This window comes from Lampetra planeri, chromosome 1 (genome assembly GCF_965212315.1).
Source record: "Lampetra planeri chromosome 1, kcLamPlan1.2.h2, whole genome shotgun sequence".
NCBI classification, from domain to species: domain Eukaryota; kingdom Metazoa; phylum Chordata; class Hyperoartia; order Petromyzontiformes; family Petromyzontidae; genus Lampetra; species Lampetra planeri.
Window position 1 is genome coordinate 24,779,455 of NC_136107.1, and position 25,542 is coordinate 24,804,996.

Sequence of the window (25,542 nt, forward strand, 5' to 3'; positions counted from 1 at the left end):
TTTTTTTTTATATTCTCCGCTTACATCCATTACAAATGAACCTGGGAATTCAGTGATGTAAGCCGATTGGTAACACCAAGGCTGATTAATTATCACAAGTCCATGCCATTTGTATGCATTATGCAAGCAGCTTACAGGAAATTATTGAAATGCATTGTCCTTTTTTTCTTTCCTTTTTTTATGAAAAAAATGCAGAATGTGAAACAAAACTTAAGGGGGAATTTTTTTTTCGTAACACAGGAAAAATGACAAAATACAATTAAAATAATAAACATTTAAAATATTACAACTGGTGTGAATATTACAACTTGGTGTAGAGTGATGTGATTACTTACAAGGTTAACATCCTAATCAGCTGCTGTATCACCCATCAAGAGTCATCCAGTCTAGAAAACGTTTATATATACAAGTGGACCTGCGCATTCACTTTGGAAAACAAAAGTTCTTGTAGTCCTTTTCCAGCATGTCTCACTCAGCTTTAGAGACAGTCTGTACATGTGAACTGAGGCATATGTATTTTCAAAGCATTTGGCCATATTGGTCGCTCAGAAGTGAAGGAGTAATCGAATCTTCTCAAATAGGCAAACGCGTTTCTTCGTTAATTACAGCTAGATTCTCACATCATGAAGGAATTTTGATTCTTCAGTTTTTCAAGCTCTTTATTCTGCTGCCGCAAGAAGAGTATCCTGTAAGACATCCATTGTTAGCATACCAAACGGTTACCTAATAATTCTAAAATAATTGCATCATTCCTACATCTGAACAATGCATATTAAGATATTAAGTTACACAGCTTGTGATTTGTTACAATTATACACTGCAGGTATTTCTATAGTATAAGCAAACTGTTAAGCCACTCCGTTTCATCGTAAACAATGTATATCAAGCAACGGGCCTTCCAGATCAATGTCCGAAAATAGCATTTGTTGAAACAAGAGAAACTATGAATTCTGTTTTTCTTTCACCGAGGCGCATGGCCTGTATGCTATTCTGAAAAGAAATTGGAAGGTCCACTTGGTCATTGGAGAGATGGCTATTAGATTCTGGCAATGAAACTATACCTATCCATTTCTGAAGAAAAAATATACCCACGATTTTTTATGGAAGTACAATTGTTTACGATTTTTTTTTGCAGAAGAACCTTGTTTGCCGTTTGTGTTGAGGCATAGTGATGTAGTCATTCATTACCATCAATAGCTTGCAGAACAAAACAACATCTACTGGGGAACAATTCTGGAACAAACCATGACGTTTCTTGCGTGGGTTTGCTGTGTTAAACATCTACTTATTTTTAAGAAAACAATCCATTAGAGTTGGTATAATCCAAATAGCAAAACCAAATAAATATATGACAATTTGTATCGGGCGGTATCTGAACATTTTCACTTGGAGAAATGGAGGCCGTGTGTGTTTCTCACCACACACAGCCCCTTGTAGTGCAAAGCTGACCTTAATAAGTTTGCTTACAGCATGTACCCCATCTTTAAAGTAAAATTGGGATTTATTTTGTCCTTTTCTAAATCACTTACTAACCAACACCTTTCCTTGACAGTAAAATAAGAAAAACAGAGGGGATGTGTTTTGTCCTGTTTGGTATAACACTGCAACAGGTGTGTTTGCAACTCCTCAATGCGAGTTGTTACCGTTGCTCCCGTAGTGTGGCTTGGATTTCTGATACCCGCACCAGCGACCTGGCGTTCTTCAGTTCAGTACAAATTTCAGACATTTGTAAGCACCCCAAGCTGTAACTCTCTTCCCGTAATCTTGCTGCCTAAAACAATGACGAAACATTTAGCACCCATTATGTATAGAAACGTATACATAACGATTTAACCATTATGCAAATACGGTGCAATAACAGAGCGCTCGACTTGCAGTAATCAACAAACATTGTGCCAGAGAGTAGCATATGAGAAATTGAAATCATAGTTAGGAGTCTGGAGATATTGGTCGCAAAAGCATACGTGCTAAACTAAGTAATGACAACTGTCATGTGTTTCTTAAATACAACGAATTAGCACTTAAGTAAAACCAATCAGTTATTAAGGACTGCACAATACATGGGTGGTGTATCTTTAAAAACATCATAAAACATCTAAACTTAAATCCCAATCGTGCTATAATAAAAACTAAATCAGGCAATGTTCCTCAAAAACATTTAAGTCATTTGAGCCACCTGTTATAAATATATATATTTTTAAGTTTAGACATTCAAATGTAGTCCATGAGCCAAAGTAGATTTCAGTCCCACCACGACTACCAAGTGGTTTCTGTATGTGACTTACAAAGAGTGGATTATGTGATAACATAATTCATAAGGTCATTGCAAAATTGTCATTGACAAATTTTAAATATTGGTACAAGTGTTCTCAGGTGTACCGACACATTAAATATTTGATATGGGCATATTGACAAATTGAATCCTGCAAATAATAAGGCACACAAGGCAGACCTGTTTCTCCAAGTGTTCAGCTGGCCATCCCTGGACATGCTTGGTGAGGTTCTCGCAGTAATGGGAGGACAGTCCAGGTGACAGGGAGCTGAGGCCAGATAGGGCCTGGCAGGCATTGCTGTGGGAGCTCACGGAAGGCTGTGCACTTCCAGCATGTGACCCAGACATAGTGCGGGCAGGGCTGGGATGACTGCACACAGCCAGATCGCAAGGAAGAACTTTACAATTCTGGTGCATTTATTATATTAATCTTTAGGTTTGAAATTACTAATTATATTATGTTTGTGTTAATGCCACCACATTGAGATAACACTTTCTATTTCTAATCTGGCAGTAACCAGTAGCTGGTGTCAGAAAAAAAAAACCTGGAATAGGAATATTGAAATTCCTTTAGTAAGCCTCTTATTCATACAGGTGGTATACCCGTATATGTCCGAATAGTATTCTTCACCAATGGGTCAAACCAAACTAATAATTTCTTGCCAAATTCAATGAAAAACCCATTGTTATAGGTTTTGTTTTGTGCAATGGTGAATGGGCTAAGATCATCCACTCATTACACTTGAGATGATCCACTCATAAGACTTATAATAATGGCTTAATTACATGTGCATGTTGGGATACAATAGCAGAATCACAGTATTACTCTAGCAAAGTTATTTCGAGCCATCTGAGCCACCTCCATCACAGTGTAATACAATATAATACCTAACTCAGCTGCAAGTTACCCCAGAAGTCCAAAAATGGGCAACTGTGGCAATTTGCGTGAAAATAATTAATGGCTCAATTACTAAACCTGCCTGCTAATTTCTACTCGGTAAACTGGACGTTAAATATCCTAAGACCAAATTACTAAATAGTTGACCATTGTGTGCTGCTAAAGCTTGAATTTGCTTAAATATAAGATATGTCAAATGTATTGTATGGTTTCCATCAACAATCAAGCCAAACCAGTGAAGATAATTTAAACACTTACCCTCCTGATGGATGATGCCTGTGGCCTCCGCTGGTAGCAGGAGAACCTGGACTGGTGTAAGTGTGCCTCTCTGTGCCACCAGTCTGTTGAGACCCTTGGCTCTGATGGACACCACATTTTACAGACATAGCACTGGCCTGCACAGAAAAAAAAGGAACCATGAAATGAAAGCCATAGCAATGCTGCGATGTTCAATAGTTACACCTTCATGGGAGACAAACTGCCTAATATGGTTATTTCAAAAGACTGCAAGAATTAACTTATTTGATGAATGTTAAATTATTACAATACGAGCATACATTTTGAGAATGGAGACTCAAAGGACTGTTAAATGTTCACTGTAAATTGCAGTATGCATATCTTAATTCAATCAAAATAATAACATCCTTTGCAGACGGCTAAATACATATTCTTCAACTTTTCTGCTCCAAAATATTAATGTTTTCTTCTTTTGATCAGAGCATACGCATTGTAATTTGCAGATAAAAAAATGTCTATGAAAACAACACACTGGCACATTAGGGCTGCAAATAATTTTTTCGATATTGATCATATCTAAAAACGATATAAAAAAGTATTATTGATTTGCCATACATATCATCATGTAAAATGAGGTCTGCAAAGGATAGAGATTATAAGATAAAAGGTAATGTACAAGTTAAAAAAACAAGTGGAGATACGGCACAGGGACACAATAGGAAAACATGGCAGTAAGCATACCTAGGTATACCTTATTGAAAGCAGACCACGATCAAAATGATGAAATACAAGAAGACCATGGTAGGTTGGAGTGTTTTTGGAAAGGTTAATTGAATAATCAAAAGCTACCTATCAGATGCAAAGAAAATGTATTTTAAGCAATGCTGTGACTTATGGGTCAGACATAGACATTAACAAAGAAGTTGAAAACTAAAAAATGTGCCAAGAGGTGAAGTAAGATGCATGCTTTGAATTACAGACAGATACAGAACATTTATTAGAGAGCATACACAGGTTAAAGATATCAATTTGATTGTTAAAGGGCTTAGGCAGAACACACCACTACAAGGATGGCCAGTGGTCAAGAACAACGATGACAAATGCTGCAAACTGAGGAAGAGTGCTCCATAACATAACAATTTGTGAAGTTATTTCCATGTATTTTATCCAGAATAGGTGGCACACATATATGGCCTGCATAGTGTAAAATGGCAACTGTTGGTTGTATTTTTTTCCTATTATCACCTGTTAGTTGTGCAATATTCCTTAAGGACCCTGGTACTCATTCTCTGCAAGATGAAATTAATTTGTCTTTTGTTTTTCTTGCTCCTGTGAATCACGCACCAAATATATCCGTTGTATAATAGCTGGGAAACTGGCTAAACAGAATCATCTACGTGACAACTTAAAATAAGCTGTATTCATTTGATAGTGCCTCTTGGAGCTCAATGGAAAAACAGTCACAAAGATGCATGTGTCCCACCTTTGACTGCGCAGAGCTGTGACTGTGAGGTGTGGTGGCATGGGCCCTGGTCTGGCTTCCACTCGTCTGAGGTGTTGCCACCCGTGGGGAGATGTGGGAACGAGGAGAGGACACGTCCGATGTTTGGGATGCAGGCGATTGGCTCTGCTGGTGAGCTGAATACGAGGACAGGGCATCGGAGCAAGGAAATAATGATTAAAATCACAAGGAAACTAGCCTTACAGGATGGGCATTATATTTGACATTCCATTTAATAAGCTGGATATTTTACCAATTGTGCTATCGATATCATCGTATGAGATGGAGACATACCCACTCTGTTAAATAACTACAGGTAAGAGGTTCATGTAGCACACCGGGCAATACCATTGGAAGACACTGGATCACCACTCCCAGAATCTCTTCACGAACCATGATTCACCACAGCCACTCGACAATACTTTGTCATGCTGGGCAGGGTGACAATACATGTAAATCGTAAAGTTCCAATCTGTAAGCTCCAGAAACCCTATATCTGATCTTAATAGAGGGTGAGAAATCTAGAGAAGTATCATTTTATTCAAGCAATAACATACCTATTGAAATACAGCTGCAGATAACACTGCGCACACCAGTACACTCTACAAACAGGAACATCGCTTTATGGCCGACAAATGTTCGATAATATAAAGAAAACAAACGCAATTTATTTAATATGGTATCATTACACCGAGACAGAAGAACTTTTCAGTTGGTTTACCTTGGTGTGCTGCCTGTACTGCTTGGGGTAGTAGCGTTGGGGCTGCTGCAAGCAGGATTTTGGAAAGTGTTTGAGTGAAAGCTGTAAAATATGGGAAGGGGGCATAGAACATTACTTTGACTTTCAGACTCATAACTACAGGATATATAATAGATTACATAATCGTTTCCGTTCATATTTATTGTTGTTGTACGCATCCAATTGTTCCTAGCATCCATGTGTGTATGTAATGCATTTTGGAAAATATATACAGTAAAACCTTGGATTGCGAGTAACTTGGTCTGCGAGTGTTTTGCAAGACGAGCAAACATTTAAAACAAATATTAATTTGATAAACGAGCGAGGTTTTGCAATACGAGTAGTACGTATACGCTTTGTCTGCCGAGCTTCATGTGATCACAACTGATATACGAGTGCTTTGATATACGAGTGCTTTGGATTACAAACATGTTTCCGGAACGAATTATGCTCACAATCCAAGGTTTTACTGTATAAGGGAAATTTGTGAATATGTGTGTCTGTTCGAAAAGTTTAGCATACTTTCCAACATGCAACAAACTTGAAATTTGGCATGTGGGTAGCTTCCAGACTGTACACAATGCAAAAAGTATAATCCAGATGTACCAACTTTGGTAAAGCACCATCTTACCAACACATACTTCACCTGGAATGGTACATTCTACAAACAAAAGGAGGGTACCACAATGGGTTCTCTCACTTATCGCCAGTGGCAGCGAATGTTTTCATGGAGAAATTTGAGACAGATGCCATCCAGACATCCACCCTACGTCCTTCCTTGTGGAAGAGACACGTAGATGACACGTTCATCATCTGGCCACATGGCCTGCCAACACTGAACCAATTTCTCAACCACATCAATTCCATACACCCATCTATCAAATTCTCCATGGAAGTGTAAAAGGATGGCAAGCTACCATTCCTGGATATTTTGATCGAGAAGAGACCTGATGGCTCGTTGGGACATTCGGTCTACAGGAAAGCCACCTACACGGATACCTATCTAAAGCCTGACTCCCACCACCATCCAGCCCAGAAGAATTCCCTCATCAAAACACTACACCATAGGGCTTGTTGTATCTCCGACCAGCACCACCGAGCCAGTGAGTTGGAGCACGTACACCAAGCCCTCAGGATGAACGGATACTCGGACCGTACAATTAGCAAAGCCGTCTCCCCAGCCATGCAGAGACAACCTTCTGAGGATCCAACCAAAACCATCACTTTACCGTACATAGCAGGGGTTATCAAAAAGATTTCCAAAATCTTAAACAAACACAAGATCCAGGTTCGTTTCAACACAGTACACAAAATCCGTGATTTAATCCCATCTGTAAAGGATGTGATTCCTGACATGCAATACCCTGGTGTCTACAAACTGAGTTGTGGTTGCGGCAGCAGTTACATTGGGGAAACGAAGCGACATGTCTCGGACCGCGTTCGTGAACACAAGGCAGATCTGAAACACGGTAGGACTAATACCTCTGCCGTTGCCGATCATTGTTTTAACGGTGGGCTCGCACGAATTTTTTTTTTCCAAGACGGCGGTACTCTGCAAACCTACCAGCTCCCTTCAGAGATTTGTTCATGAAGCCATCCAGATATATAAACGGACACAACCTCAACTGAGAGGATGAGTACAAACTGAGCAAGCATTGGAAGGATCCTATTAACCAGGTAAAGTCTTAACTTACTGTGATGCTTCCATCCTACCTGCCTATGTCAGCTGTTATTTCCAACTCTGTGTCTCTCTCTCTATGCCCTTCTCTTAGATCTCTCTTGCTCACATGTCCTTTGCATTGCACTCTCATGCCTTTGGATTGCACTCTCATGCTCACATGTTCTTTGGATTGCACTCTCATACTCACATGCCCTTTGGATTGCACCCATTGGGTTGCACTCCCTCGTCGAGGAGGCCGCTCTCCTCCTATCTTACAGTTACATGCTAATTTCTCACATTAACTTCACTAGCCCCGGCCACTTCTTTATGACCCTTGGGCTACACCCATTTCAAACCTTTTAAAACAGTCTGCCTCAGCAGCAGACCATGCTTTCCCACCTGATGACGAACGCTTGTGTTGCGTCCAAACGTCGTGATTTATTTTATTTTGTACCTACGTGACTTTACCGAAAGAACCAAAGACTATGAAAATAGACTTTTATATTTTGGGGGGCGGGGGGAGGCGCAATAATGGATATATTTTGCACGGCAAGTGAGCGGTGACGTCACATCTGTGATGTCACCCGCATGCGGCAGTGTTACGCAGTGTGCCTGCTGACGTCACACATCCCCCCCACCCTCCACGTCGGCGTGTATTAATCCAAGACAAGAATCCAAGTCTCGGGCAAAGCCGGGAAGTAAAGCTAGTCATACAATAAATGTCAGTTTATTATTGCTCTCGTTTTTCCGTATTGTAATAGTGATGTAGCCATTGTAGTACTATTGCTCGAAGCATTGTCGCAGTTGATGCACTAAAAAAATGGTATCAGTTGCTGGAATCTGTAGTGCATCCTCATGACATTTGTTACCAGAGGACGCCTAGTTTTGTTGCCTTTGGCGTCCTCTTGTCTAACACCATTTTGAAACTAGGCTAAAAAGAAAGCTGTATCTGGTGTGGACCAATCAGTTTCAAAGGCAATGCATATATTAACAGAGGACGTTTTTTGTTTGCATTCTGACCACAAGTACTGTGGTTAATGCAGACATGATTCCTTGTAAAAGGTTTCAGTTTGGTGTTTTAACATTTTAACACCTGTTTTGTTGCCAGGAAAAAGGGGAAAACCTATTCCCATATTTTGGTACTGGCAAAGGAGGTCCCATGATGTAGATGCTCACCCAAGCCTTCATTACTCTGATGCTTGTCTTTGTGCTGTACGCCTTTTGGCGTCCTCTGGCCTAACACCGTTTTGAGATTAGGCTCAAAAGAAAGCTGCCTCCTGGTGTGGACCAATCAGTTTCAAAGACAATGCATATATTATCAAAGTACATATTTTGTTTGCATTCTGACCACAAGCATTGTGGTTAATGCAGACATGATTCCTTGTAAAATGTTCAGTTTGGTGTTTTAACATCTTAACACCTATACTCTTTGGTTCTTTCGGTAAAGTCATGTAGGTAGAAAAATAAAACAAAATAAAAATAATATATCACGACGTTTCGATCGCAACACAAGCGGTCGTCCTTAGGCGGAAAAAATAATCCAGCAGTGGAACTGCTGAAACAGCGAGAGAGCTGTTACAAGGTTATATTTTTGGCGATGGGCAAGCAAGCAGGGTCCGAGAGCTGGAAAGGAATTCCATCCACGGACGCAAGCACGTCAGTTGTGTTAATGGGAGAGATTAGGGAGAGAGATTATCATGAATGAGCTTTTGTCGCCGCATAAGAGTATCATCCCCGCATATGCGCACAACAGCAGTGTTAATGAGAGATTAGCACCATGAGAGTGCAATCCAAAGGACATGTGAGCATTAGAGGTGCAATCCAAAGGGCATGTGAGCATGAGAGTGCAATCCAAAGGGAATGTGAGCATGAGAGTGCAATCCAAAGGACATGTGAGAGATCTAAGAGAGAGGCATAGAGAGAGAGACACACACAGTCAGAAATAACAGCTGATATGGCAGGTAGGATGGAAACACTACAGTCAGTTAAGACTTGACCTGGTTAATAACGTCCTTCCAATGATTGCTCAGTTTGTACCCATCTTCTCAGTTGAAGTTGTGTCTGTGTTAATATATCTGGATGGCTTCATGAACAAATCTTTTCTACCTACGTGACTTTACCGAAAGAACCATGTGAGTGCTCGCTTATTCTGTTGAGCGCCTACTGGTGTACACTGGGGCTTACAAGTTCTTTATCCATGTTGTACTTTTTCATTCTTAACAAAGATTGTGCATAATGCTTACTAACATAGTATGCATATTATGCTTACTAGCATAGTATGGACTAGTGCTTACTAACTGATCTTACTACAGCACTTGCTAATGTTACAAGCAGATTATAAAAATTGATACTTTTACCATAGTTATTTCTGCTAGTTAATACAATAGTTAATGATTACGAGAGTGCATACTATTGTGTGCATTTGTGCTTACTACTTCTAACTGCAGTGAGCTAGAGTATCTTAGTGGTATAGACTGTACTGAATATTTCTGAGAATGGGGTTTATTTATTGCGTAAAGGCATGTCTTTTACTTCTTAGTATTTTGGGGGAAAAGAACACGCACACATGCTTTATCATTATGAAATACCCAGCTGGGTATACATGCATAGCAGGTGATGGCATCATGTGTCATGTCTGCTGCACTGCTACGAGTGGTACCAGGTATTCCACTCTCCAATGTGCACCTCTCCAGGGAGGGATGTGAAGTGCAACTAAAAACGTAGAACCAATTCTTAAAGTTTGCTACGTAACTTTTGCGGTGGACGCACACATTAGTGGTTTTCATGGTGAACTGGAAAAGGTCATTGGAACAGCACTACCGTGTGTAGAGATTGTGAAGATTATCATTGGGCTCAAATTACATCCTTTAAGATGTCAAAGTTACATAACCAATACACTACACTCTTTTCAGTGTAGCCAATACACTACACGAAAAAGAGTTGTGTGATCAGCATGCATCATACCTGCCAAAGGGACACTCCAGACATAGCCCAGATAAATTCCAGTTAAAAGACACTTTGAATTGTGTTAATATGCTCATGCTTAACAGCCTAAACTCACGATTGATCAACAACATCCTTGCTAGTTCATGTTAATATGTACAGGCCTTTTTGTCGATCCACTGTTCAGCTCATGGGAGATTATTTGACCAAACTTCACCATGCTGGTCAGTGTGGGTTGAAGTCGGGGACTAAGAAGTATAGCAAAATAATTTTCTGAACAGCCCCTCCCTAGCACCGTGTAGCCCTGCAGCCCTATGACAAGCTATTTGTGAATGGTGGTCATCCACGCAAACACTATCCAGTGTTAACTCTGCTTAGCTTGCAAGATCTGATGAGATCGGGTGCATTACATGTGATTCGTCAAAGGCTTCAATATACGAACAATTAGGGCTGTTAGTCCAGTTTGGGAGTGCAACCATCAGGCCAAGTGTGACAATAGAACTGGTTATTTATCAAAAGAAGTGCCGTAAATACCAAACATCTATTTCTTTATCAGTACAGGTGTCCAAAAGTTTGATGTATTTGGAAGAATATGCTCCAAAACACTGGGCATCCAAACTTTGAAAAGGATGTACTCATTCTATAATTGGCTCTTACAAGGACAAATATAAATATTAATTAAAAAACATGACTTGCAGTGTGGAAACTAGCATTCTTTTCATGGCAGTCGAATATTTACTCAGACTTTACATTTTTATACAATATAGGCTGCTGGTTAACGTGATAGTCATTAAGTCATACAACCTGTGGCCAAAACAGATGATTTGCTTTAAAATGAAAATTAAATATTCAGCTCATGGATTAAAATATATTCTTATACTCATGATAAATGCATCAAATTTAGTGTAAGAATATATATTTGGTTATGTGTATATAGTGCATCGGTGATGTAGTGAGTAGATTGTGCTATGAAGCCTGAGACCCACGTTTCATATTCAGCCACCACCAATATCAGTGGCGAGTGATAACTGAACCAGTTCTACCCCACCCCCTTCACTAACCAGCAATAGACTAGAATAGCAGAGAATGGTCAACCAACTTCCATGACCAATATATTAGGCAGGGCTATTAATGGCCTGGCCTGTCAGCTGTTCTTTTAATGCAGTAAATGATGACCTAGCTGAGACAAATTAACTCACTACAATTGAGTACTAGGATAATTCAAGGGTTGCCCCCTCTGGATTCAAACTCAGGATCTTGCCAATGCCGATTCGGTTCACTGACATGGGCATTATCCTCCAGACGGCCGAGGCTACTACACGTATCACTGATGGATGTCACAGATGTTATGCCGGGCGTACTACATGTTTTGGATACCTTCTTGGAGGCGCTCAAGGCTCGGGTTGATCTGGGGAGAGGTGTGCAGGATCTGTCGCAGCACTGCAGGGTCTTGGCTTGGCAGGGAGGGCATTGTGGCTGAAGTAGGTGTGACAGGCGTCAACCGTGAGGTGGAGGATGGGGAGGGGGAAGGGGTGGCACTGGCTGTTGAGGCCCTGTCTGTGGGAGCGTCTGCACCTACACAGCAGTGCACGCAGGCACAAAGAGAGGATATGATCAGCAACTGATATCCTAATAAAAATCATCACATTCCATTCCCCTTTTTTATTTCTTGCATGTAAAACTGATCTATTACCAACAACTCAAACAATGGTTACACTAACCAAACTGTAAAGTAAAAATTGTAAGCCAAACACTCGAAGGCAAAGTTATGTACTGCTCACCTGAATGGCCCAGTGGTCATCTCCTGTTCTCTGCTCTAAGCCAGTTGTGTAAATTACACATTACTATAGTAGGGGTCATTATATCCAGAGAACAACCAATGCCAAACTCCCGTAGAGTTTCTCATGTTATTGACGAGTAAAATGCAGGGAGCATTAACTTACAAATCAGATAGAAACATACAACTTCCTGCTTGCAAGCTGCATATTCTAACCAATGTGCAATCCAGAATAATAATAAAGTATTGGGAGTTTTAGTTTACTTTTGATTTTTGAACTTCCTCTTCAACTTTTAACTTTTTATATCCATTCCTATATTCTTTTTTTATTGGTGTTATTAATCTTCATGTCCCTGCTGGCTGTGAATTCTTATATGCTTGCAGTGACATTTCTTACTAAAATTCTAAACTATATGTTAGTGTTCTGTCATCAATTAGAGATTGGTTAATGTCATAACACTGGTCAACAAAAAATACTTTTTTTATGGCCTGGACTTTTTCAGCTGTTTAACTAATTTCAGGGTGCTGATTCCAAATCTGATCTCAGATTTGCTCCATCACATCTCATTTTTATGCTATCGGCATACCCCATTTTCATTGATTTTACCCGAAATTAACTCTTGTCACTTATGATTGCAAGTTGTTGCGAGTCAGTGACTGCTTTAGTGTTAAAATATGGTGCTGTATTTTTAGGATAGTCTGTTTATAATATCATTTTATGTAGATATCCACATATATTTAATATTTTCCTTCTGCAGTTTTTATTGAAAATGCAATATTTGATATCTCAAAAACCTGATGTGATAGACATAACCTGATGCCAGATTTGGAATCAGCACCCAAAAATTACTTTAAAACCATTGGAATACCTTATGCCAGAAAAAGTGTGTTGACCAGTGTAATTTATCTATTTTCATATCGTCAGGGCTTGTTGTTGGAGTAAATATGTTAGTCTTCAAACTGCAGAGGATAGCTTCTAAATGTTAGGTAGAAAATGTATTCAATGATCTCCTGAATCCTGAAACTGTTTTGATTTTCAGCAGGAATAAACATCTCACTCTTCGATAACGAGTCAACTTTCAGAGAGAAAAGTTGCAAATTTTGTTTAATATAAGAAGTTTGTTCTCACATTACCTTCTGTCCTCAGTCAATGTAATAATTTGTTTCTCAATTCTGTCTCCAGTTCAACAAGGTTTGATTCTTCAGTTTGATCTTAACCAAATTACATAAAATACTAATCTAACTTCTAAGACCAAAAATATCACAGCCATAACTTGCACAAAACTCTAACAAAGAATACAATAGAAATTACGACAAAATATTCGAATAACTTATTGCAAGTCTTTTTACAATTCGTCCTATATTACAGGACTCAACTGTGAAACCGGTTAATGTTAACAAGATAATGATTAAATTTACTGTTCACGTATAATACTTTGAAAATACCTTTTAATGCTTACTTTTTAAACCAGACATTAATCATGCTACAACAATAAATTGCAATACACTAGGTTATGTAGGTTTTTTGCAACGCGCAGTGGACGATACCCTTTTTTTCTGGCCTCTGGCCTGTGGATGAGCCTGCAGGATGTGGCTTTGTGAGAATGTTGGCTCCATTAGAATCATTCTGCTTCTTGTGGTGCTGCTGATGCTGTTGTTGCTGTTGCTCAGGCAGGTTAAATGGGCTGCTCGGCACAGGACTCGGTGTGCAATTGGGAAGCGATGAGCCTGGCTTGACGCCGAGGGATGCTTGCTGCTGGAGTGGAGTGCTGCTTGACGTCCCACTGCCCGGCGCTTCAGTACGGGGCAGCCTGTAGTCCCTGTCGTTGTGTTTGCTCGTCTGTGACAAGACGGTTTGTGCGAGCACGCTGCCCACCTCACTTGAATGCTTGTCTTCTGTGAATAGAGTTCAAGAGAACATCTACACTGAGTGGCTGTTAGAGGAAGCAAAGACTAATTCTGGACACAAGCAACTTTTTTTTAAAAGTCCAATGCTCCTTCACAAATTGTCTATACAGTAATACCTCTGTTAACGAATGCTCTGAGAACGAAGATCCTTTGTAACAAAATCGGCAGTGGAGCGCCAATTCGCTCCCCTATTTTTGCAAAAGAAAAATCTTGAGCAATCATGTTAAACGATTCAAAAGAATAAAAATGTAAACCGCTGCGCACCATGTAAACACAACCAAGTCGGGTTTCGATTTAAAGCTTTCGTGACTGCAGGGATTCATCTTCTTGGTTCTTTCGGTAAAGTCACGTAGAAGGGAAATAATAAAAATAAAACATAATAAAATACAATTCTCACGACGTTTCGGCCACAACGCAAGCAGCCGTCCTCAGGTGAAGAACAGGGCTGTCGGAAAGTTTCGGACACTGTCTTTCCGACAGCCCTGTTTCTTCACCTGAAGACGGCTGCTTGCGTTGTGGCCGAAACGTCGTGAGAATTGTATTTTATTATGTTTTATTTGTATTATTTCCCTTCTACGTGACTTTACCGAAAGAACCAAGAAGACAAGTCAGGTTTGTTTACATTATCAGCAGCCAATCAGCGAAGAATATCCCTCAATTGGCCCAATCAGTGGCGCGCTACAACAAGTCTTCCCTCTCCTGCATGGCATTGCTCGAGCTCCTCACATCCCACCACTGCCAATTCGGAGCAGGCCTGCAATAGGAGCTAAAGCAGCTGTGGTAACAAAGTGCTAGCCCGAGAGATGTCAAGGTGAGTGTTATTTTTTTTTATCTAATTTAATGTATTTCAATAGATATGTATTTGTTAGGCATATTTCATATTTTCACTCACATTTTCACCTTATTTTTGTTGTATTTATGTTTTACTATTGTACTGCCCCCTTCTCTGAAGCACTGAGCGCTTGCGTTGCCATTGAAAAGTCGTAGTTTTTTGTTACTTTCTTTGAACTAATCGATGTGACTATACCGAAAGACCCAAATAATATGAATTCCTGCAGTCACGAAAGCTTTAAGTCAAAATTTAAGCAACGAACCCACTTACTGTACTGCAATATCGTGCTCATTAAACACAGTGCAAGCCACAAATGAACCATAATACTTGCTGATCTCATGAAGGAGCATGAACCATCAGGCAAGCTCCGGTCATCCTTGCAGCAGCTTTTGGCTAACCATCGAATAGAAAAACGGTCACTGCATTGTGCGCTTTGAGATGTGCTTCTGCGGCCGTCTGGGATGTTCTTCTTCCAATATTAGGAAGCCACTGGAGCTATATACTTTCAAATCTAAACTGAAAGCCCATTTCTTTAGAACTGCTCTATTTAGTTTGTTCTTCCCCCACACCTGATCAGCAAGGTTGGCTACGTGCAGTGCAAAAGAAGTTCAAGATTCATACATACCCTAGTCACTTTTTAACATAACATATGGTAATCTCTCCGTGACTCATCTACCCTGGCACAAATTACATTACAGCCTCTTGTGGACACAAGCGCAATGTGAACAGATACATTCAAATGTCTTAATTTAGACAATTAAGTATTTTAGAACAGCTTAAGAAATGTGTTTATCACGCGTGCTACAATTTCAGTTTCAAATAATTGTGAATTGTTTGTACCACTATTTACATGATTTTGAACATGGGTTTTACTTGCTGAACTTTTTAATGGAGCCTTAGTGAAAATATATTTTACTTTTTAAACAAACTAATGTTGAACTGTGGCCTTCCCCCTGACATATATCTCACATAAGAAACCAACTAAAACATCAACCCATCAATGTAGCATATGCTCACTCCACAAACATACATCTAAATGGAATAGCATTATAAAACATTATACACAGTTTAACATTTTTCAAGGTCTTCCATGTCAACATATGCACCATTGTTGTGATTCCTTATATGTTACATTAAATTATATACTTATGGCTCATGTGCTTTTTATCAATTAAATTCACATGGAACATTTCTAATTCCATAGCAGCTTAACATTTGGCGGATCACCAAAGAGCACTCTCCTGTAATGCAAAAAAGTAATATCTATGAATGTTACTTGAAAAACTGTTTGATTATTGGACATCAGCATCAAGTCTGCATTAACCACACGTACTTGTGTTTGCCTTTTAGCGTTCTCTGGTCTGACAATGGTGAGACTAGGCCCTAAAGAAGGCTGTCTCTGGTGGAGACCAATCAGTTTCAAACACAATGCATATATTATCAAAGCATGTTTGTTTAAATGTTCACCACAAGTAGTGTGATGAATGCAGATTTTATTCCTTCAAAAAAGGTATCTATTTTGTGTTTTAACATCTTGATACCTGTTGTATTGCCCGAAAGGGTAAAACCAATTATTTTTCATACTTTGATAATGGCAAAAAAGGTCCCACAATAGCATCAATGTTTATCCACTGTTGGATGAACGCCTCCGCACACTATTGCTATTTCTCATGGTCCAGTGATGCCAAATGCATCTCACTCCTGTAAATTAACAGATCTCATCACGTCACCTGCAATGGTCAATCTTAGGCCTATTCACGATTTTCACTGCCATTCCATCAACCGTCTCATCCATTGCCATCATCTCTTCTGTGCTGCCCAAACCCACTTAACATTTCTTAACAGACAGTATCATGATCGATTTGCATTTTTCTCCTAATCCATGCGCTCCTTTGATGTCGACAAATATCATTTTCATCTTGATTTAAAGCATTCGTGACTTCAGGAATCCATACTCTTTGGTTCTTTCGGTAAAGTAACGTAGGCAGAAAAATAATAAGAAATCACGACGTTTCGATCGCAACACAAACAATCGTCATCAGGTAGAAAGATACAGCAGTAGAACTGCTGAACAAGAAGTATATAATTTTGTAAATGTATCGCTCCATGATTCTTTGCACACGTTTTATTGTTGTCAGTTGCCACATTTCTGACGTATGTCACAACTGGAAATATACTCCGATTGAATCCATTATTCTTCAGGCACATTGGTATGTTGTATTTTATTAACGTATTCAAATTTCCAAATGTGTTTAATCTTGCTCTTCTTCACTACTTAATATCAATATTTTTATCATGTGGTATCAATTGCCCTTGTAATACATTTTGATGTTCTCAAGCTGTCCAACGTTTTATTTTATTTGGCACCTTTGCAGACCCTGAATTTTGCTTTGCTCATATGGTTGTCAAACTTTGCAGCCTTCTTTTAGAATTTTTAATTATTTCCTGTAAGTTGCTTATGCTTTTAGATAAAAATGTGTTTGATAAAGTATCTTATCTTACGTTGCTTTGAATAATCTTAGTGAGACCAGAAAAATCTACAATAGTGATACTGCATGAAGATGGCACGAAAATACACAGCATATTAAGTGTCCCCATGTTACCATAGTTATCCCAAAAAATTGTAAAATAGACAAATCACAAAATTGTGCTGTCATCTCATTATAAGTGGCTTCGTACAGAATTTCTATACAAAATATATTCGGCATAACATGTTTCTGGGTATTTTTTGTGTGCAACCTCTGGTTAACAATATTTTAATCAGAACTTCACAAGATAATTTCACATGCACATTAAAACATGACAGCAATCTCACCCAGACAAGATCCGTGCCCATTTATGAAAGTTTCACCAGGGGCTCAATTACAGGATCTAAAGAGAAACTGACTCGGTACTTTAAAATGGGTGTAAATCCCACCAGCCATGTAGCATAATTTGCAATTTCACACTTTACTGCTGAGAATCGTCCTCCTTTTTCTCAAATCCCCCTTTGGAAATCAGATTTGAAACTACGATCACCTTGCTAAAAATACAATGCAATTAATTACATCGATATAGCTCTATAAATAAAACAAAAAAGAGTATTAAAGATTGGAGATCAAAATACAATGCAAAATGCACTATTAACAGTAACACGTGTACACAATATTGGTTTAAAGAGGGTATATTAGTTTGCCTTCATTCATTAGCAGCATAGTGTTGTGTATTATTTCTAACATGTTAAAATGACAATTTAAAAGTCAGACCACTCAGCTCATACCGTTGGGATTCTGGGTTTAAATTCACAGTTATATGATAAAAATTGGCTCTTAACTGTAACAAGGTGATGGTCTCTGATGAGTTACCAATAAAATGCAGAAAAGCACATTACTTTAATATACTTTTTTCCTTAAACTTGGCTGATGCCATGTTGAAAAAAAAAACATTGGTTTAATCAGAATGTGATAGAATAATATTGGTATAAATGGAATATAACAAGGTATGCCCCGAGTGTGGGTAAAAAAGGGTCTATTAAAGAGACTTCAATAGTGGTTCTGTCAAAACATCTGGAGGAGAAATTCTTTGAAACAGGGTAGTGCCCCAAACAGAGAGTTCTGAATAGAATTTCATCGCCTGATCACATTACATTCATAGTCCAATCAAAGTATAACCGAGGGGTGGGGAGGCAAAAAAGCACAATTTCTACCAGTGTATTACAAATTAATGCTACTCTAATTTGATTTCTGTTAAATGTGCTTGTATTTGCTTTGCAGACATACATTTTTAGACATCTCCTCCTCTCACCTAGTTAAGTATTCATGAACAATAAAGGTGAACGTTACATAGTTCTGCACAAATTATTTGTGCGAATGCATTTGCTTCAAATGAATTAACTTCTTATTTCAAGTGAGCCATTGCCTAATTCTGCACGGAAACTACTTGTAGCTGCACATACAGGTTTCATCAAAATCTGAGACAAGCAGGCACGGAAGAATGTCCCATGTTGCAAATTATACTGCATTTGGGAGGATTGCAATAATGATGGCAACAATGGGCTGTATAGTCTTGTTTGTCCATCGTGTGCTGTGTGGATGTTACACCCAGGGGCATATGGGGCAGGCTAACACATGTATTTAAAAAAAATAACGGTGGGAAATGGTTGAGATAAAATACAAAATTGTACGTACCTGTTTGTAACAGAAATACAAAACTTCGTAATCTAATACTAACTGCAAACTAGTCCTGTTGCTCAGAATTACATGCTACATAATGCATAATGGTACATTTACAGTCAGATTTGCAACGTGTGGCACTCAAGTATTTCAGTTAACTAGCACATCACATGGAATGCTAACCTGTAAAGCGGTTGGAGGAATTGCTCTGCACAGCTGTCTGCATGGCTTCCCTCCTGTAGTCCCTGTCTTTAGGGAAACTGTTTGCAACAATTCGGTTTGCAGCCTCCTTTTGCCGTTGTTCTCTGCGCACCACAGATATATTCGGTTGGACATAACAATACATCAATTCACAGTATATTATCATTCACGCTAATGTAGTAAAATCAAAGAGTAATGTCAGAAAAAACAATGCAGTTTCAAGCTAAAAAGTTAAGGTGTTTACTTCTGATGTAAGATTCATCCTGTTTCTGATAAAATCATTCGTAAATATATGCACTTCAACAACAAAACATTAAAAAGTGTTTCACATTCTGGTACAGTAACAATATATTTAACGTTTCAAAAACAAATCCTGGCGATAAAAATGCAAAAACAAGTTTGCATTTGTATTAAAATAGTTTACATGTTTGTAAATTACTGCAAATAACCAATACAGGATTATAATAGTTCTGTCAATAACAAATTGCGGATATAAAAAGTGTGAATCTTCACTCACCTTTCCACCCATTCTTTGGGTTTCTCCCACTGAGAGACCTCTGTTCTGCAGTTGTAATAGTACTTCTTCCCAGAAGAGCTAATGTGTTCTGACCAATCATCAGCAGGGTCATGTGGCTGCAAGACAGGATTAAAACAATCACAACACAAATTCGGTGGAGTATGCAAAGATGCTTTAACTTCCTCAAGCACCATTGTTGCGAATGACTGCCCATTTAAGAATGCCTTACTACTGAAATTAATGGTACATGTAGCAAGTACTTCAGGTTCTACACCAACAAAAGTCAACATTATTATTGCATATTGACCAACTCTACCATTATATTAACCATAATACAAAGCACAGCAAGGCATCTTTGAGCCTATCCATTTATTCACACACATGATATTCCAAGATATAAACTTATTTGCTGTGTATTTACGTTGAAAGTCAGAAGAATTGCTGAAGAGTGCAAATGTTGCAATGACTTCAACGGTTGGATTGTCAGTAAATGATACATCTATCATGGAATAATTGAATAATAAAGTTCAGTTCAACCAAGGAATGAAACAAATCTGGCAGGATGTCCGAAGAGATGGAGTGCAGGTGCTAGGTGGATTATTACATCGCCGGATCGTGAGAGGTGGCGGCGGCTTGGGGAGGCCTTCATCCAGCCGTGGATTGACCATGGCTGATGATGATGAGAGTTCAGTTAATATATGCTGTTTGTTAATTGTAATAGAACAGTAAAACAGTCAAGATAGCCTGCGTTATGCATACTGAGCTACACATGTAACATAGATAAGACATAGTTTAAAACGGAATATGTTGTCAATTGCAAACCAAGTATTTAACCAACATTTATAATGATTTAATGCCACTGTGTTATGTTGTGGAATGTATTATGGACTCACTTAATTGAAGGTGAATGGCCTTAAAATTGTTAGTGGCTCGAATGTAAACATGTGGAGTTGGATTGTTCCTCTAATATTACTGGCAGCTCTGACAGTGACAAATCAACACTTACTTGTGTAGCTGGGTTCTTATGTTGTTCAGAACCATGTGAATTTGATATAGGGCGAGCAGAATGGTTTTGAGAGCTTCCATCAACAGCATCACCAGATACTAGCAGCACAACATAGGAACAAAAAACAGCATTGCCAAATGTGAACACTGGTCTAAAATTTGTTATATTTAGTGCACCTCATTAAGAACACACAATACAACTCTATGTCACAGTATATTCCTGCTGGAAAGTATTGTAAAATGTTACACTGTACTGCACTTAAGTACAATGTAGTGAAATTCACGTGATGTAAAACTTTTTTCTTAATATTTTCAGAAACATTACACGTCTTCATATACCTAATGTAACTTTCCACCAGTTTATCTTGCGCCATATGTAACTATCTGTAGATGTAACAGTAGGACATGCATGCAGGTGCAGGCTGTTCTGGAAGTTACAGAATAATTCAAGCGAATTTAAGTACTGTTCCTGAAAAAAGTATACGCTTTACCTTTTCTGGCAAAATACAGGTGTTAAGATCATCAAACACCAAATAGACACCTATTGCAAGGCATCAAGTCTGCATTGACCACAAATGGTCTCATAAATACTACATGAATCTTGCAGATTCATGGAAAGCAGTAGTGAACATTATATCCTGATCACAAACAACCGCTTAACCTTTTCTGAAATAGAAGAGGCATTCCTTAATATATCAACTGAAACCCAAGTCTATGAAGAGATGTGAGTATGGTCTGATTGGATACAACTGCCGAAAACAGTGGCAGACTCCGTTTCTGTCCTGGCATCTGCAGGGATAGTAGTGACTTACATGCATGTTAGTTTTTGAAAGGGTAGTGAAATACAGATTAAAATACACTTTTAATGAAAAGGAAATAATGTTTAAGTTGTCCAACAAGACAACTGTACATGTACAAATCTTGTAATTAAATTATGAATGCATATTTGTACGCTTTCATAAACATATTTGATGAAGTCAGTTAGGAATGAGTCCACCTATATCTGGAATATGAATTTCAGACCAACATTTTTAAATGACAGAAAATCCGTGTCATGACTTGTACTGACATCATTTATTTTAGTTGCCCCTCAACCTCACTCTCCAAACATTTTCAAGAGGGTCTTGCTTTTTAATGTTTGGTAATTAAAAATGAGTGTTTTTTACGTGGATAACTCTGTGTGGTTCACAACCCCACCTCCATTGTGCTCGGCTACAAGCATGCATTGGCCCCTAGACATTGTGATGACCGTTAGTGGTTCTTGCTTAGAAATGAGCAAAAAACACAGCAGTAATGTGGGCACACCTCTGCACTTGTCTTTGGGCTTTGACTGCAGGGAGTTGGTCTTCTGCTCCCGGACATCAGGACTGCTTGACTTGCGAGGAATCTTGCTTGCTGGAGATGCATCTCTTGAGTCCCGCATTTTGTCATTACGACTGTCACCGTCACCCTCAGTCTTTGCTGGGTACTTATTGACACTCTGCAATTATAAACACAATTTTGTGGAAAATTAGCTGCAAGCCAGCATGTAATAAAGAGATGTAAAACATTTCAACAATGTAAATTGGTGAAAACTGTAAAATGTTAAGGCAAATTAATACACTTTGCAGTCATAGCAGAGCACAAAGTGATAAGGTGAGGAAAAGCAAAACAAATATTTTCTACGTGTAAATTTGCAAATTAATTATATGTGACAAAAACGTGAATGTGAGAATAAGAGTGAATTAGTCATTCATTCACCAAGGGGCTATGGTAATTTAAATGTTAAAAGTATGTAATTTAATGTAGGCTCTATTAGATGTAAATGTTATGGTATACCATGGACGCTTCAACCTTTACATTTTATAGCCATAACTAATTTAGATTGTTTTTACTTTACAGTAACAAGTTTGCGTAATCAACGATTGATTTTAGGGGTTTGCTTATACATTCGGAAATTCGTCTATTTTGAGGTTAGCCGATTATGCGTATATACCCCGAGCAATTATATGTGCTATAGCCACTGCGTGGTGGTAATTCCGCAATATTAAGATTGGATCCAAGTGCCTTATGACTTGTTTACTTCTTACCAAGTGGTGCAGCCAGTGTGTCGTGGAAGGATTTGAACCAATGGGAGTCATGCTGCTGCTCTACCAACTGCGCTTTTATCCAAGTTGTGCTCAAATTAAAACTGCACGTCCACAAATGTATTGTCCTTAATGACTGCAATGCAATGTCAGATGTAAATCAAGAAAACTGTACTGTAAATCAGTGCCTATCTACTTAAACGAACTCGGATGATCGTCTATGCCTGTCAACTGAGCAAATTTGTGGAAGTACCATTCTTATGACGGGGATTTTTTTTGGTTAAATACAAATGTACAGATTCCCTATTGACTTACAATGTGTTGCATCGTGCATTAACACGAGCAATAACGCGACTTTGCATCCGCCGCAATATGCAGTGGGGATAGTGCGCACTTAGGACTGCGTGCGTGGCTTTAACGAAGCACGATTCTAACAAAACGCGTGGCCCTTGAAGCAGGAATGGACAGATGAGCGCTGGGCCCCAGAGAACCAGTCTCTGTCGGCGAGGAGCCGCACTATATACCTGCTGCGGGTGGGTTTGTCTTCTTTCATGATACCTGCAACACACACGACACAGCGGTGGCATGCGAATCAAGGGGCCATCGAACCCAGCGGAGCGCGCACATTCAACAATCGCAACACGCACACAACCCATTACGGACGACGGTTAACGTCAACGGTCGCGACGCGATGTTTACCATCAAACAAAAATAAAGAAAAGAGGTGTAACAGGGCGCGTTCGTACCAATATTTTGATTGAGGGGGAAAGTGGTGGTGGTGGGGGGGAGGGCAAACAAAAAATGGCGTCCGGGAAGAATGGGAAGAATGTTTACCCATCATTGAGCCTCGGCTGTTTCCTCGTATACATTACCATCAATGCCGCAGTGTGTGGAGGGAGTGCAGTGAGGTGCGAGTGAACTAATGCCGACGCCGCCAGGGCCGCGTTCGAATTCTCGGTGTGTGTGGTGGTGGTGGTGAGGGAATCAGCGCTCAGCGCAGAGACGAGGAGCAGCGGCCGCCATGACGAGAGCTGGGCCGGGAACCGGATCCGGACACAGAGAGGAACCGGGTCCCGCTGTGGAGTTGGATCCGGAAGAAGAAACCGGATATAGAAGGGGGGAGGAGGGAGGAGCGTGGAAGGGGTTTCGGGGGGAGGGGTTGGGGGAGATGGGGGGAGGGGTTGGGGGGAGGGGTTGAGATGGAGGAGTGGGGTTGGGTGGGAGAGGGAGATGGAGGAGAGGGAGATGGAGGTGAGGGGTTTGGGGAGGAGACGGGGAGGGGTTGAGGAGATGGGGGAGAGGGGTTGGCGGGGAGATGAAGAAGAGGGGTTGGGTGGGTGAGGGAGATGGAGGAGAGGGGTTGGGGGAGGAGACGGGGAGGGGTTGACAAGGTCTGTGATATCCCCAACCTGACAACGGCTTGGGAGACTTTCAGGTACACGTTTCTCCAAATTCTTAACAAACATGCTCCGTTGGTTAGATTTAAAACTAAAGGCAACCGCCCACCATGGTTTGATCCTTTGATTACTAAGCTCATGAAAACTAGGGACAAGGCTTGGGCATGTGCTCAGAAAAGTAATTTGGTCAATTACTAGCTAGAATACAGGATTTTAAGGAATAGATGTGTCAAAAAAATACGGCATGCAAAACATGCCTACTTTTCCTCAACTCTCCTGGAATCACATGGAAATGACAGGATTTTCTGGAAAACAATCAAATGTATCGAAAAGGTATCCAAAACAGATAATCTTCCCGTTGAGCTTAACCGAAATGGGGAATATTTTTCAGATCCCTAAAAATTAGTTGTCAATTTTAACCTTCATTTTCTGAAGCTGGCAACCTTTTTGATAATGTATTGGAAGTCACCCCTGCTCATGCAAATTCCTACACCCCTGTCCAAACATTAAAATATTTTAGTTTCCAGCCAATCCACGAAAGTAATGTTCTGGAACAACTGTCCTAACTCAAAGGGTCCTCCTCTACCGAAGCAGATAGTATTCCTGTCTTTGCTCTACTAACTGTTGGTCACCTAATATACAAACCTATAGCCCATATTTTCAACCTGTCCATCAAAGAAGCATCAGTTTCTCTAGAATGGAAACATTCCTATTTTAGTCCACTTCACAAAGGGGGCCCTAAAGATGATCCAAATAACTACCGACCTATCTCAATTTTGTCCCCGTTGATGAAAATTTTAGAAAAATTATTGAACTACCAAATTATCAGTTTCCTGTCCGCCAACAATCTATTACATCTAAAACAATCTGGGTTCCGAAAAAAATTCAGCACCATATCTGCTTCATTAGACTCTCTGAATCACATTTACAGTAGCCTTGATAATAAGCTGTACTGCACCTGTCTTTTTCTTGACTTGTCCAAATCTTTTGATACAGTAGACCACAACACCCTGCTTTGCCTCGGTTTTTCCGAAAACGCAGTAAAATGGTTTAAAAAATACCTCTTTTCCTTCACCCAAACGGTATTCACAGATGGTTGGAGGTCAAACAGTGTTAAGATAACAAAAGGGGTTCCACAGGGTTCCATCCTTGGCCCCCTCTTGTTCTCTCTTTATGTCAACGACTTTGGCACTGACCTGGATCATTCCAGGGTAAATCTTTTTGCAGATGACACGATACTGATTACTGCTGGCCGCTCTCCGGATGACGTGATTGCTAAGCTCCAGGGTGATTTCAACAAACAACAACATCAGCTAGTTGCTCTTAAACTAGTCCTGAATACCTCCAAAAGCAAGGTGCTATGCTTCTCACCAGGACTAAAGCAGGAAGTTATTTCCCCCCAATTACATTCCTTAAATAATTATCAAATAGAGCAATT

The 25,542-nt window shown here is 39.6% G+C and overlaps 1 protein-coding gene across 4 annotated transcripts; it reads right to left on the bottom strand.

Annotated features, from left to right (window-relative positions):
- Window positions 1–23,801, bottom strand: WAC (WW domain containing adaptor with coiled-coil). Of its 4 annotated transcripts, none has more exons than XM_078597421.1 (15): window positions 23,542–23,801; window positions 23,232–23,265; window positions 21,947–22,121; window positions 20,643–20,740; window positions 20,241–20,306; window positions 19,637–19,752; window positions 19,102–19,223; window positions 13,576–13,920; window positions 11,628–11,825; window positions 5,630–5,710; window positions 4,891–5,045; window positions 3,429–3,565; window positions 2,453–2,642; window positions 1,644–1,771; window positions 1–686 (listed from the first exon to the last, which is right to left on the bottom strand). In XM_078597421.1, exons 1-15 carry the CDS (start codon window positions 23,580–23,582, stop codon window positions 617–619), a joined length of 1,956 nt encoding a protein of 651 aa, XP_078453547.1. In that variant the 5' UTR covers window positions 23,583–23,801; the 3' UTR covers window positions 1–616. The 4 variants fall into 4 exon arrangements, with proteins under 4 accessions (XP_078453547.1, XP_078453575.1, XP_078453566.1 ...); XM_078597449.1 differs by having other exon boundaries at window positions 13,576–13,923; window positions 23,542–23,789; XM_078597440.1 differs by lacking the exon at window positions 20,241–20,306 and having other exon boundaries at window positions 23,542–23,752.
- Between the last annotated feature and the right edge of the window lie 1,741 nt (window positions 23,802–25,542).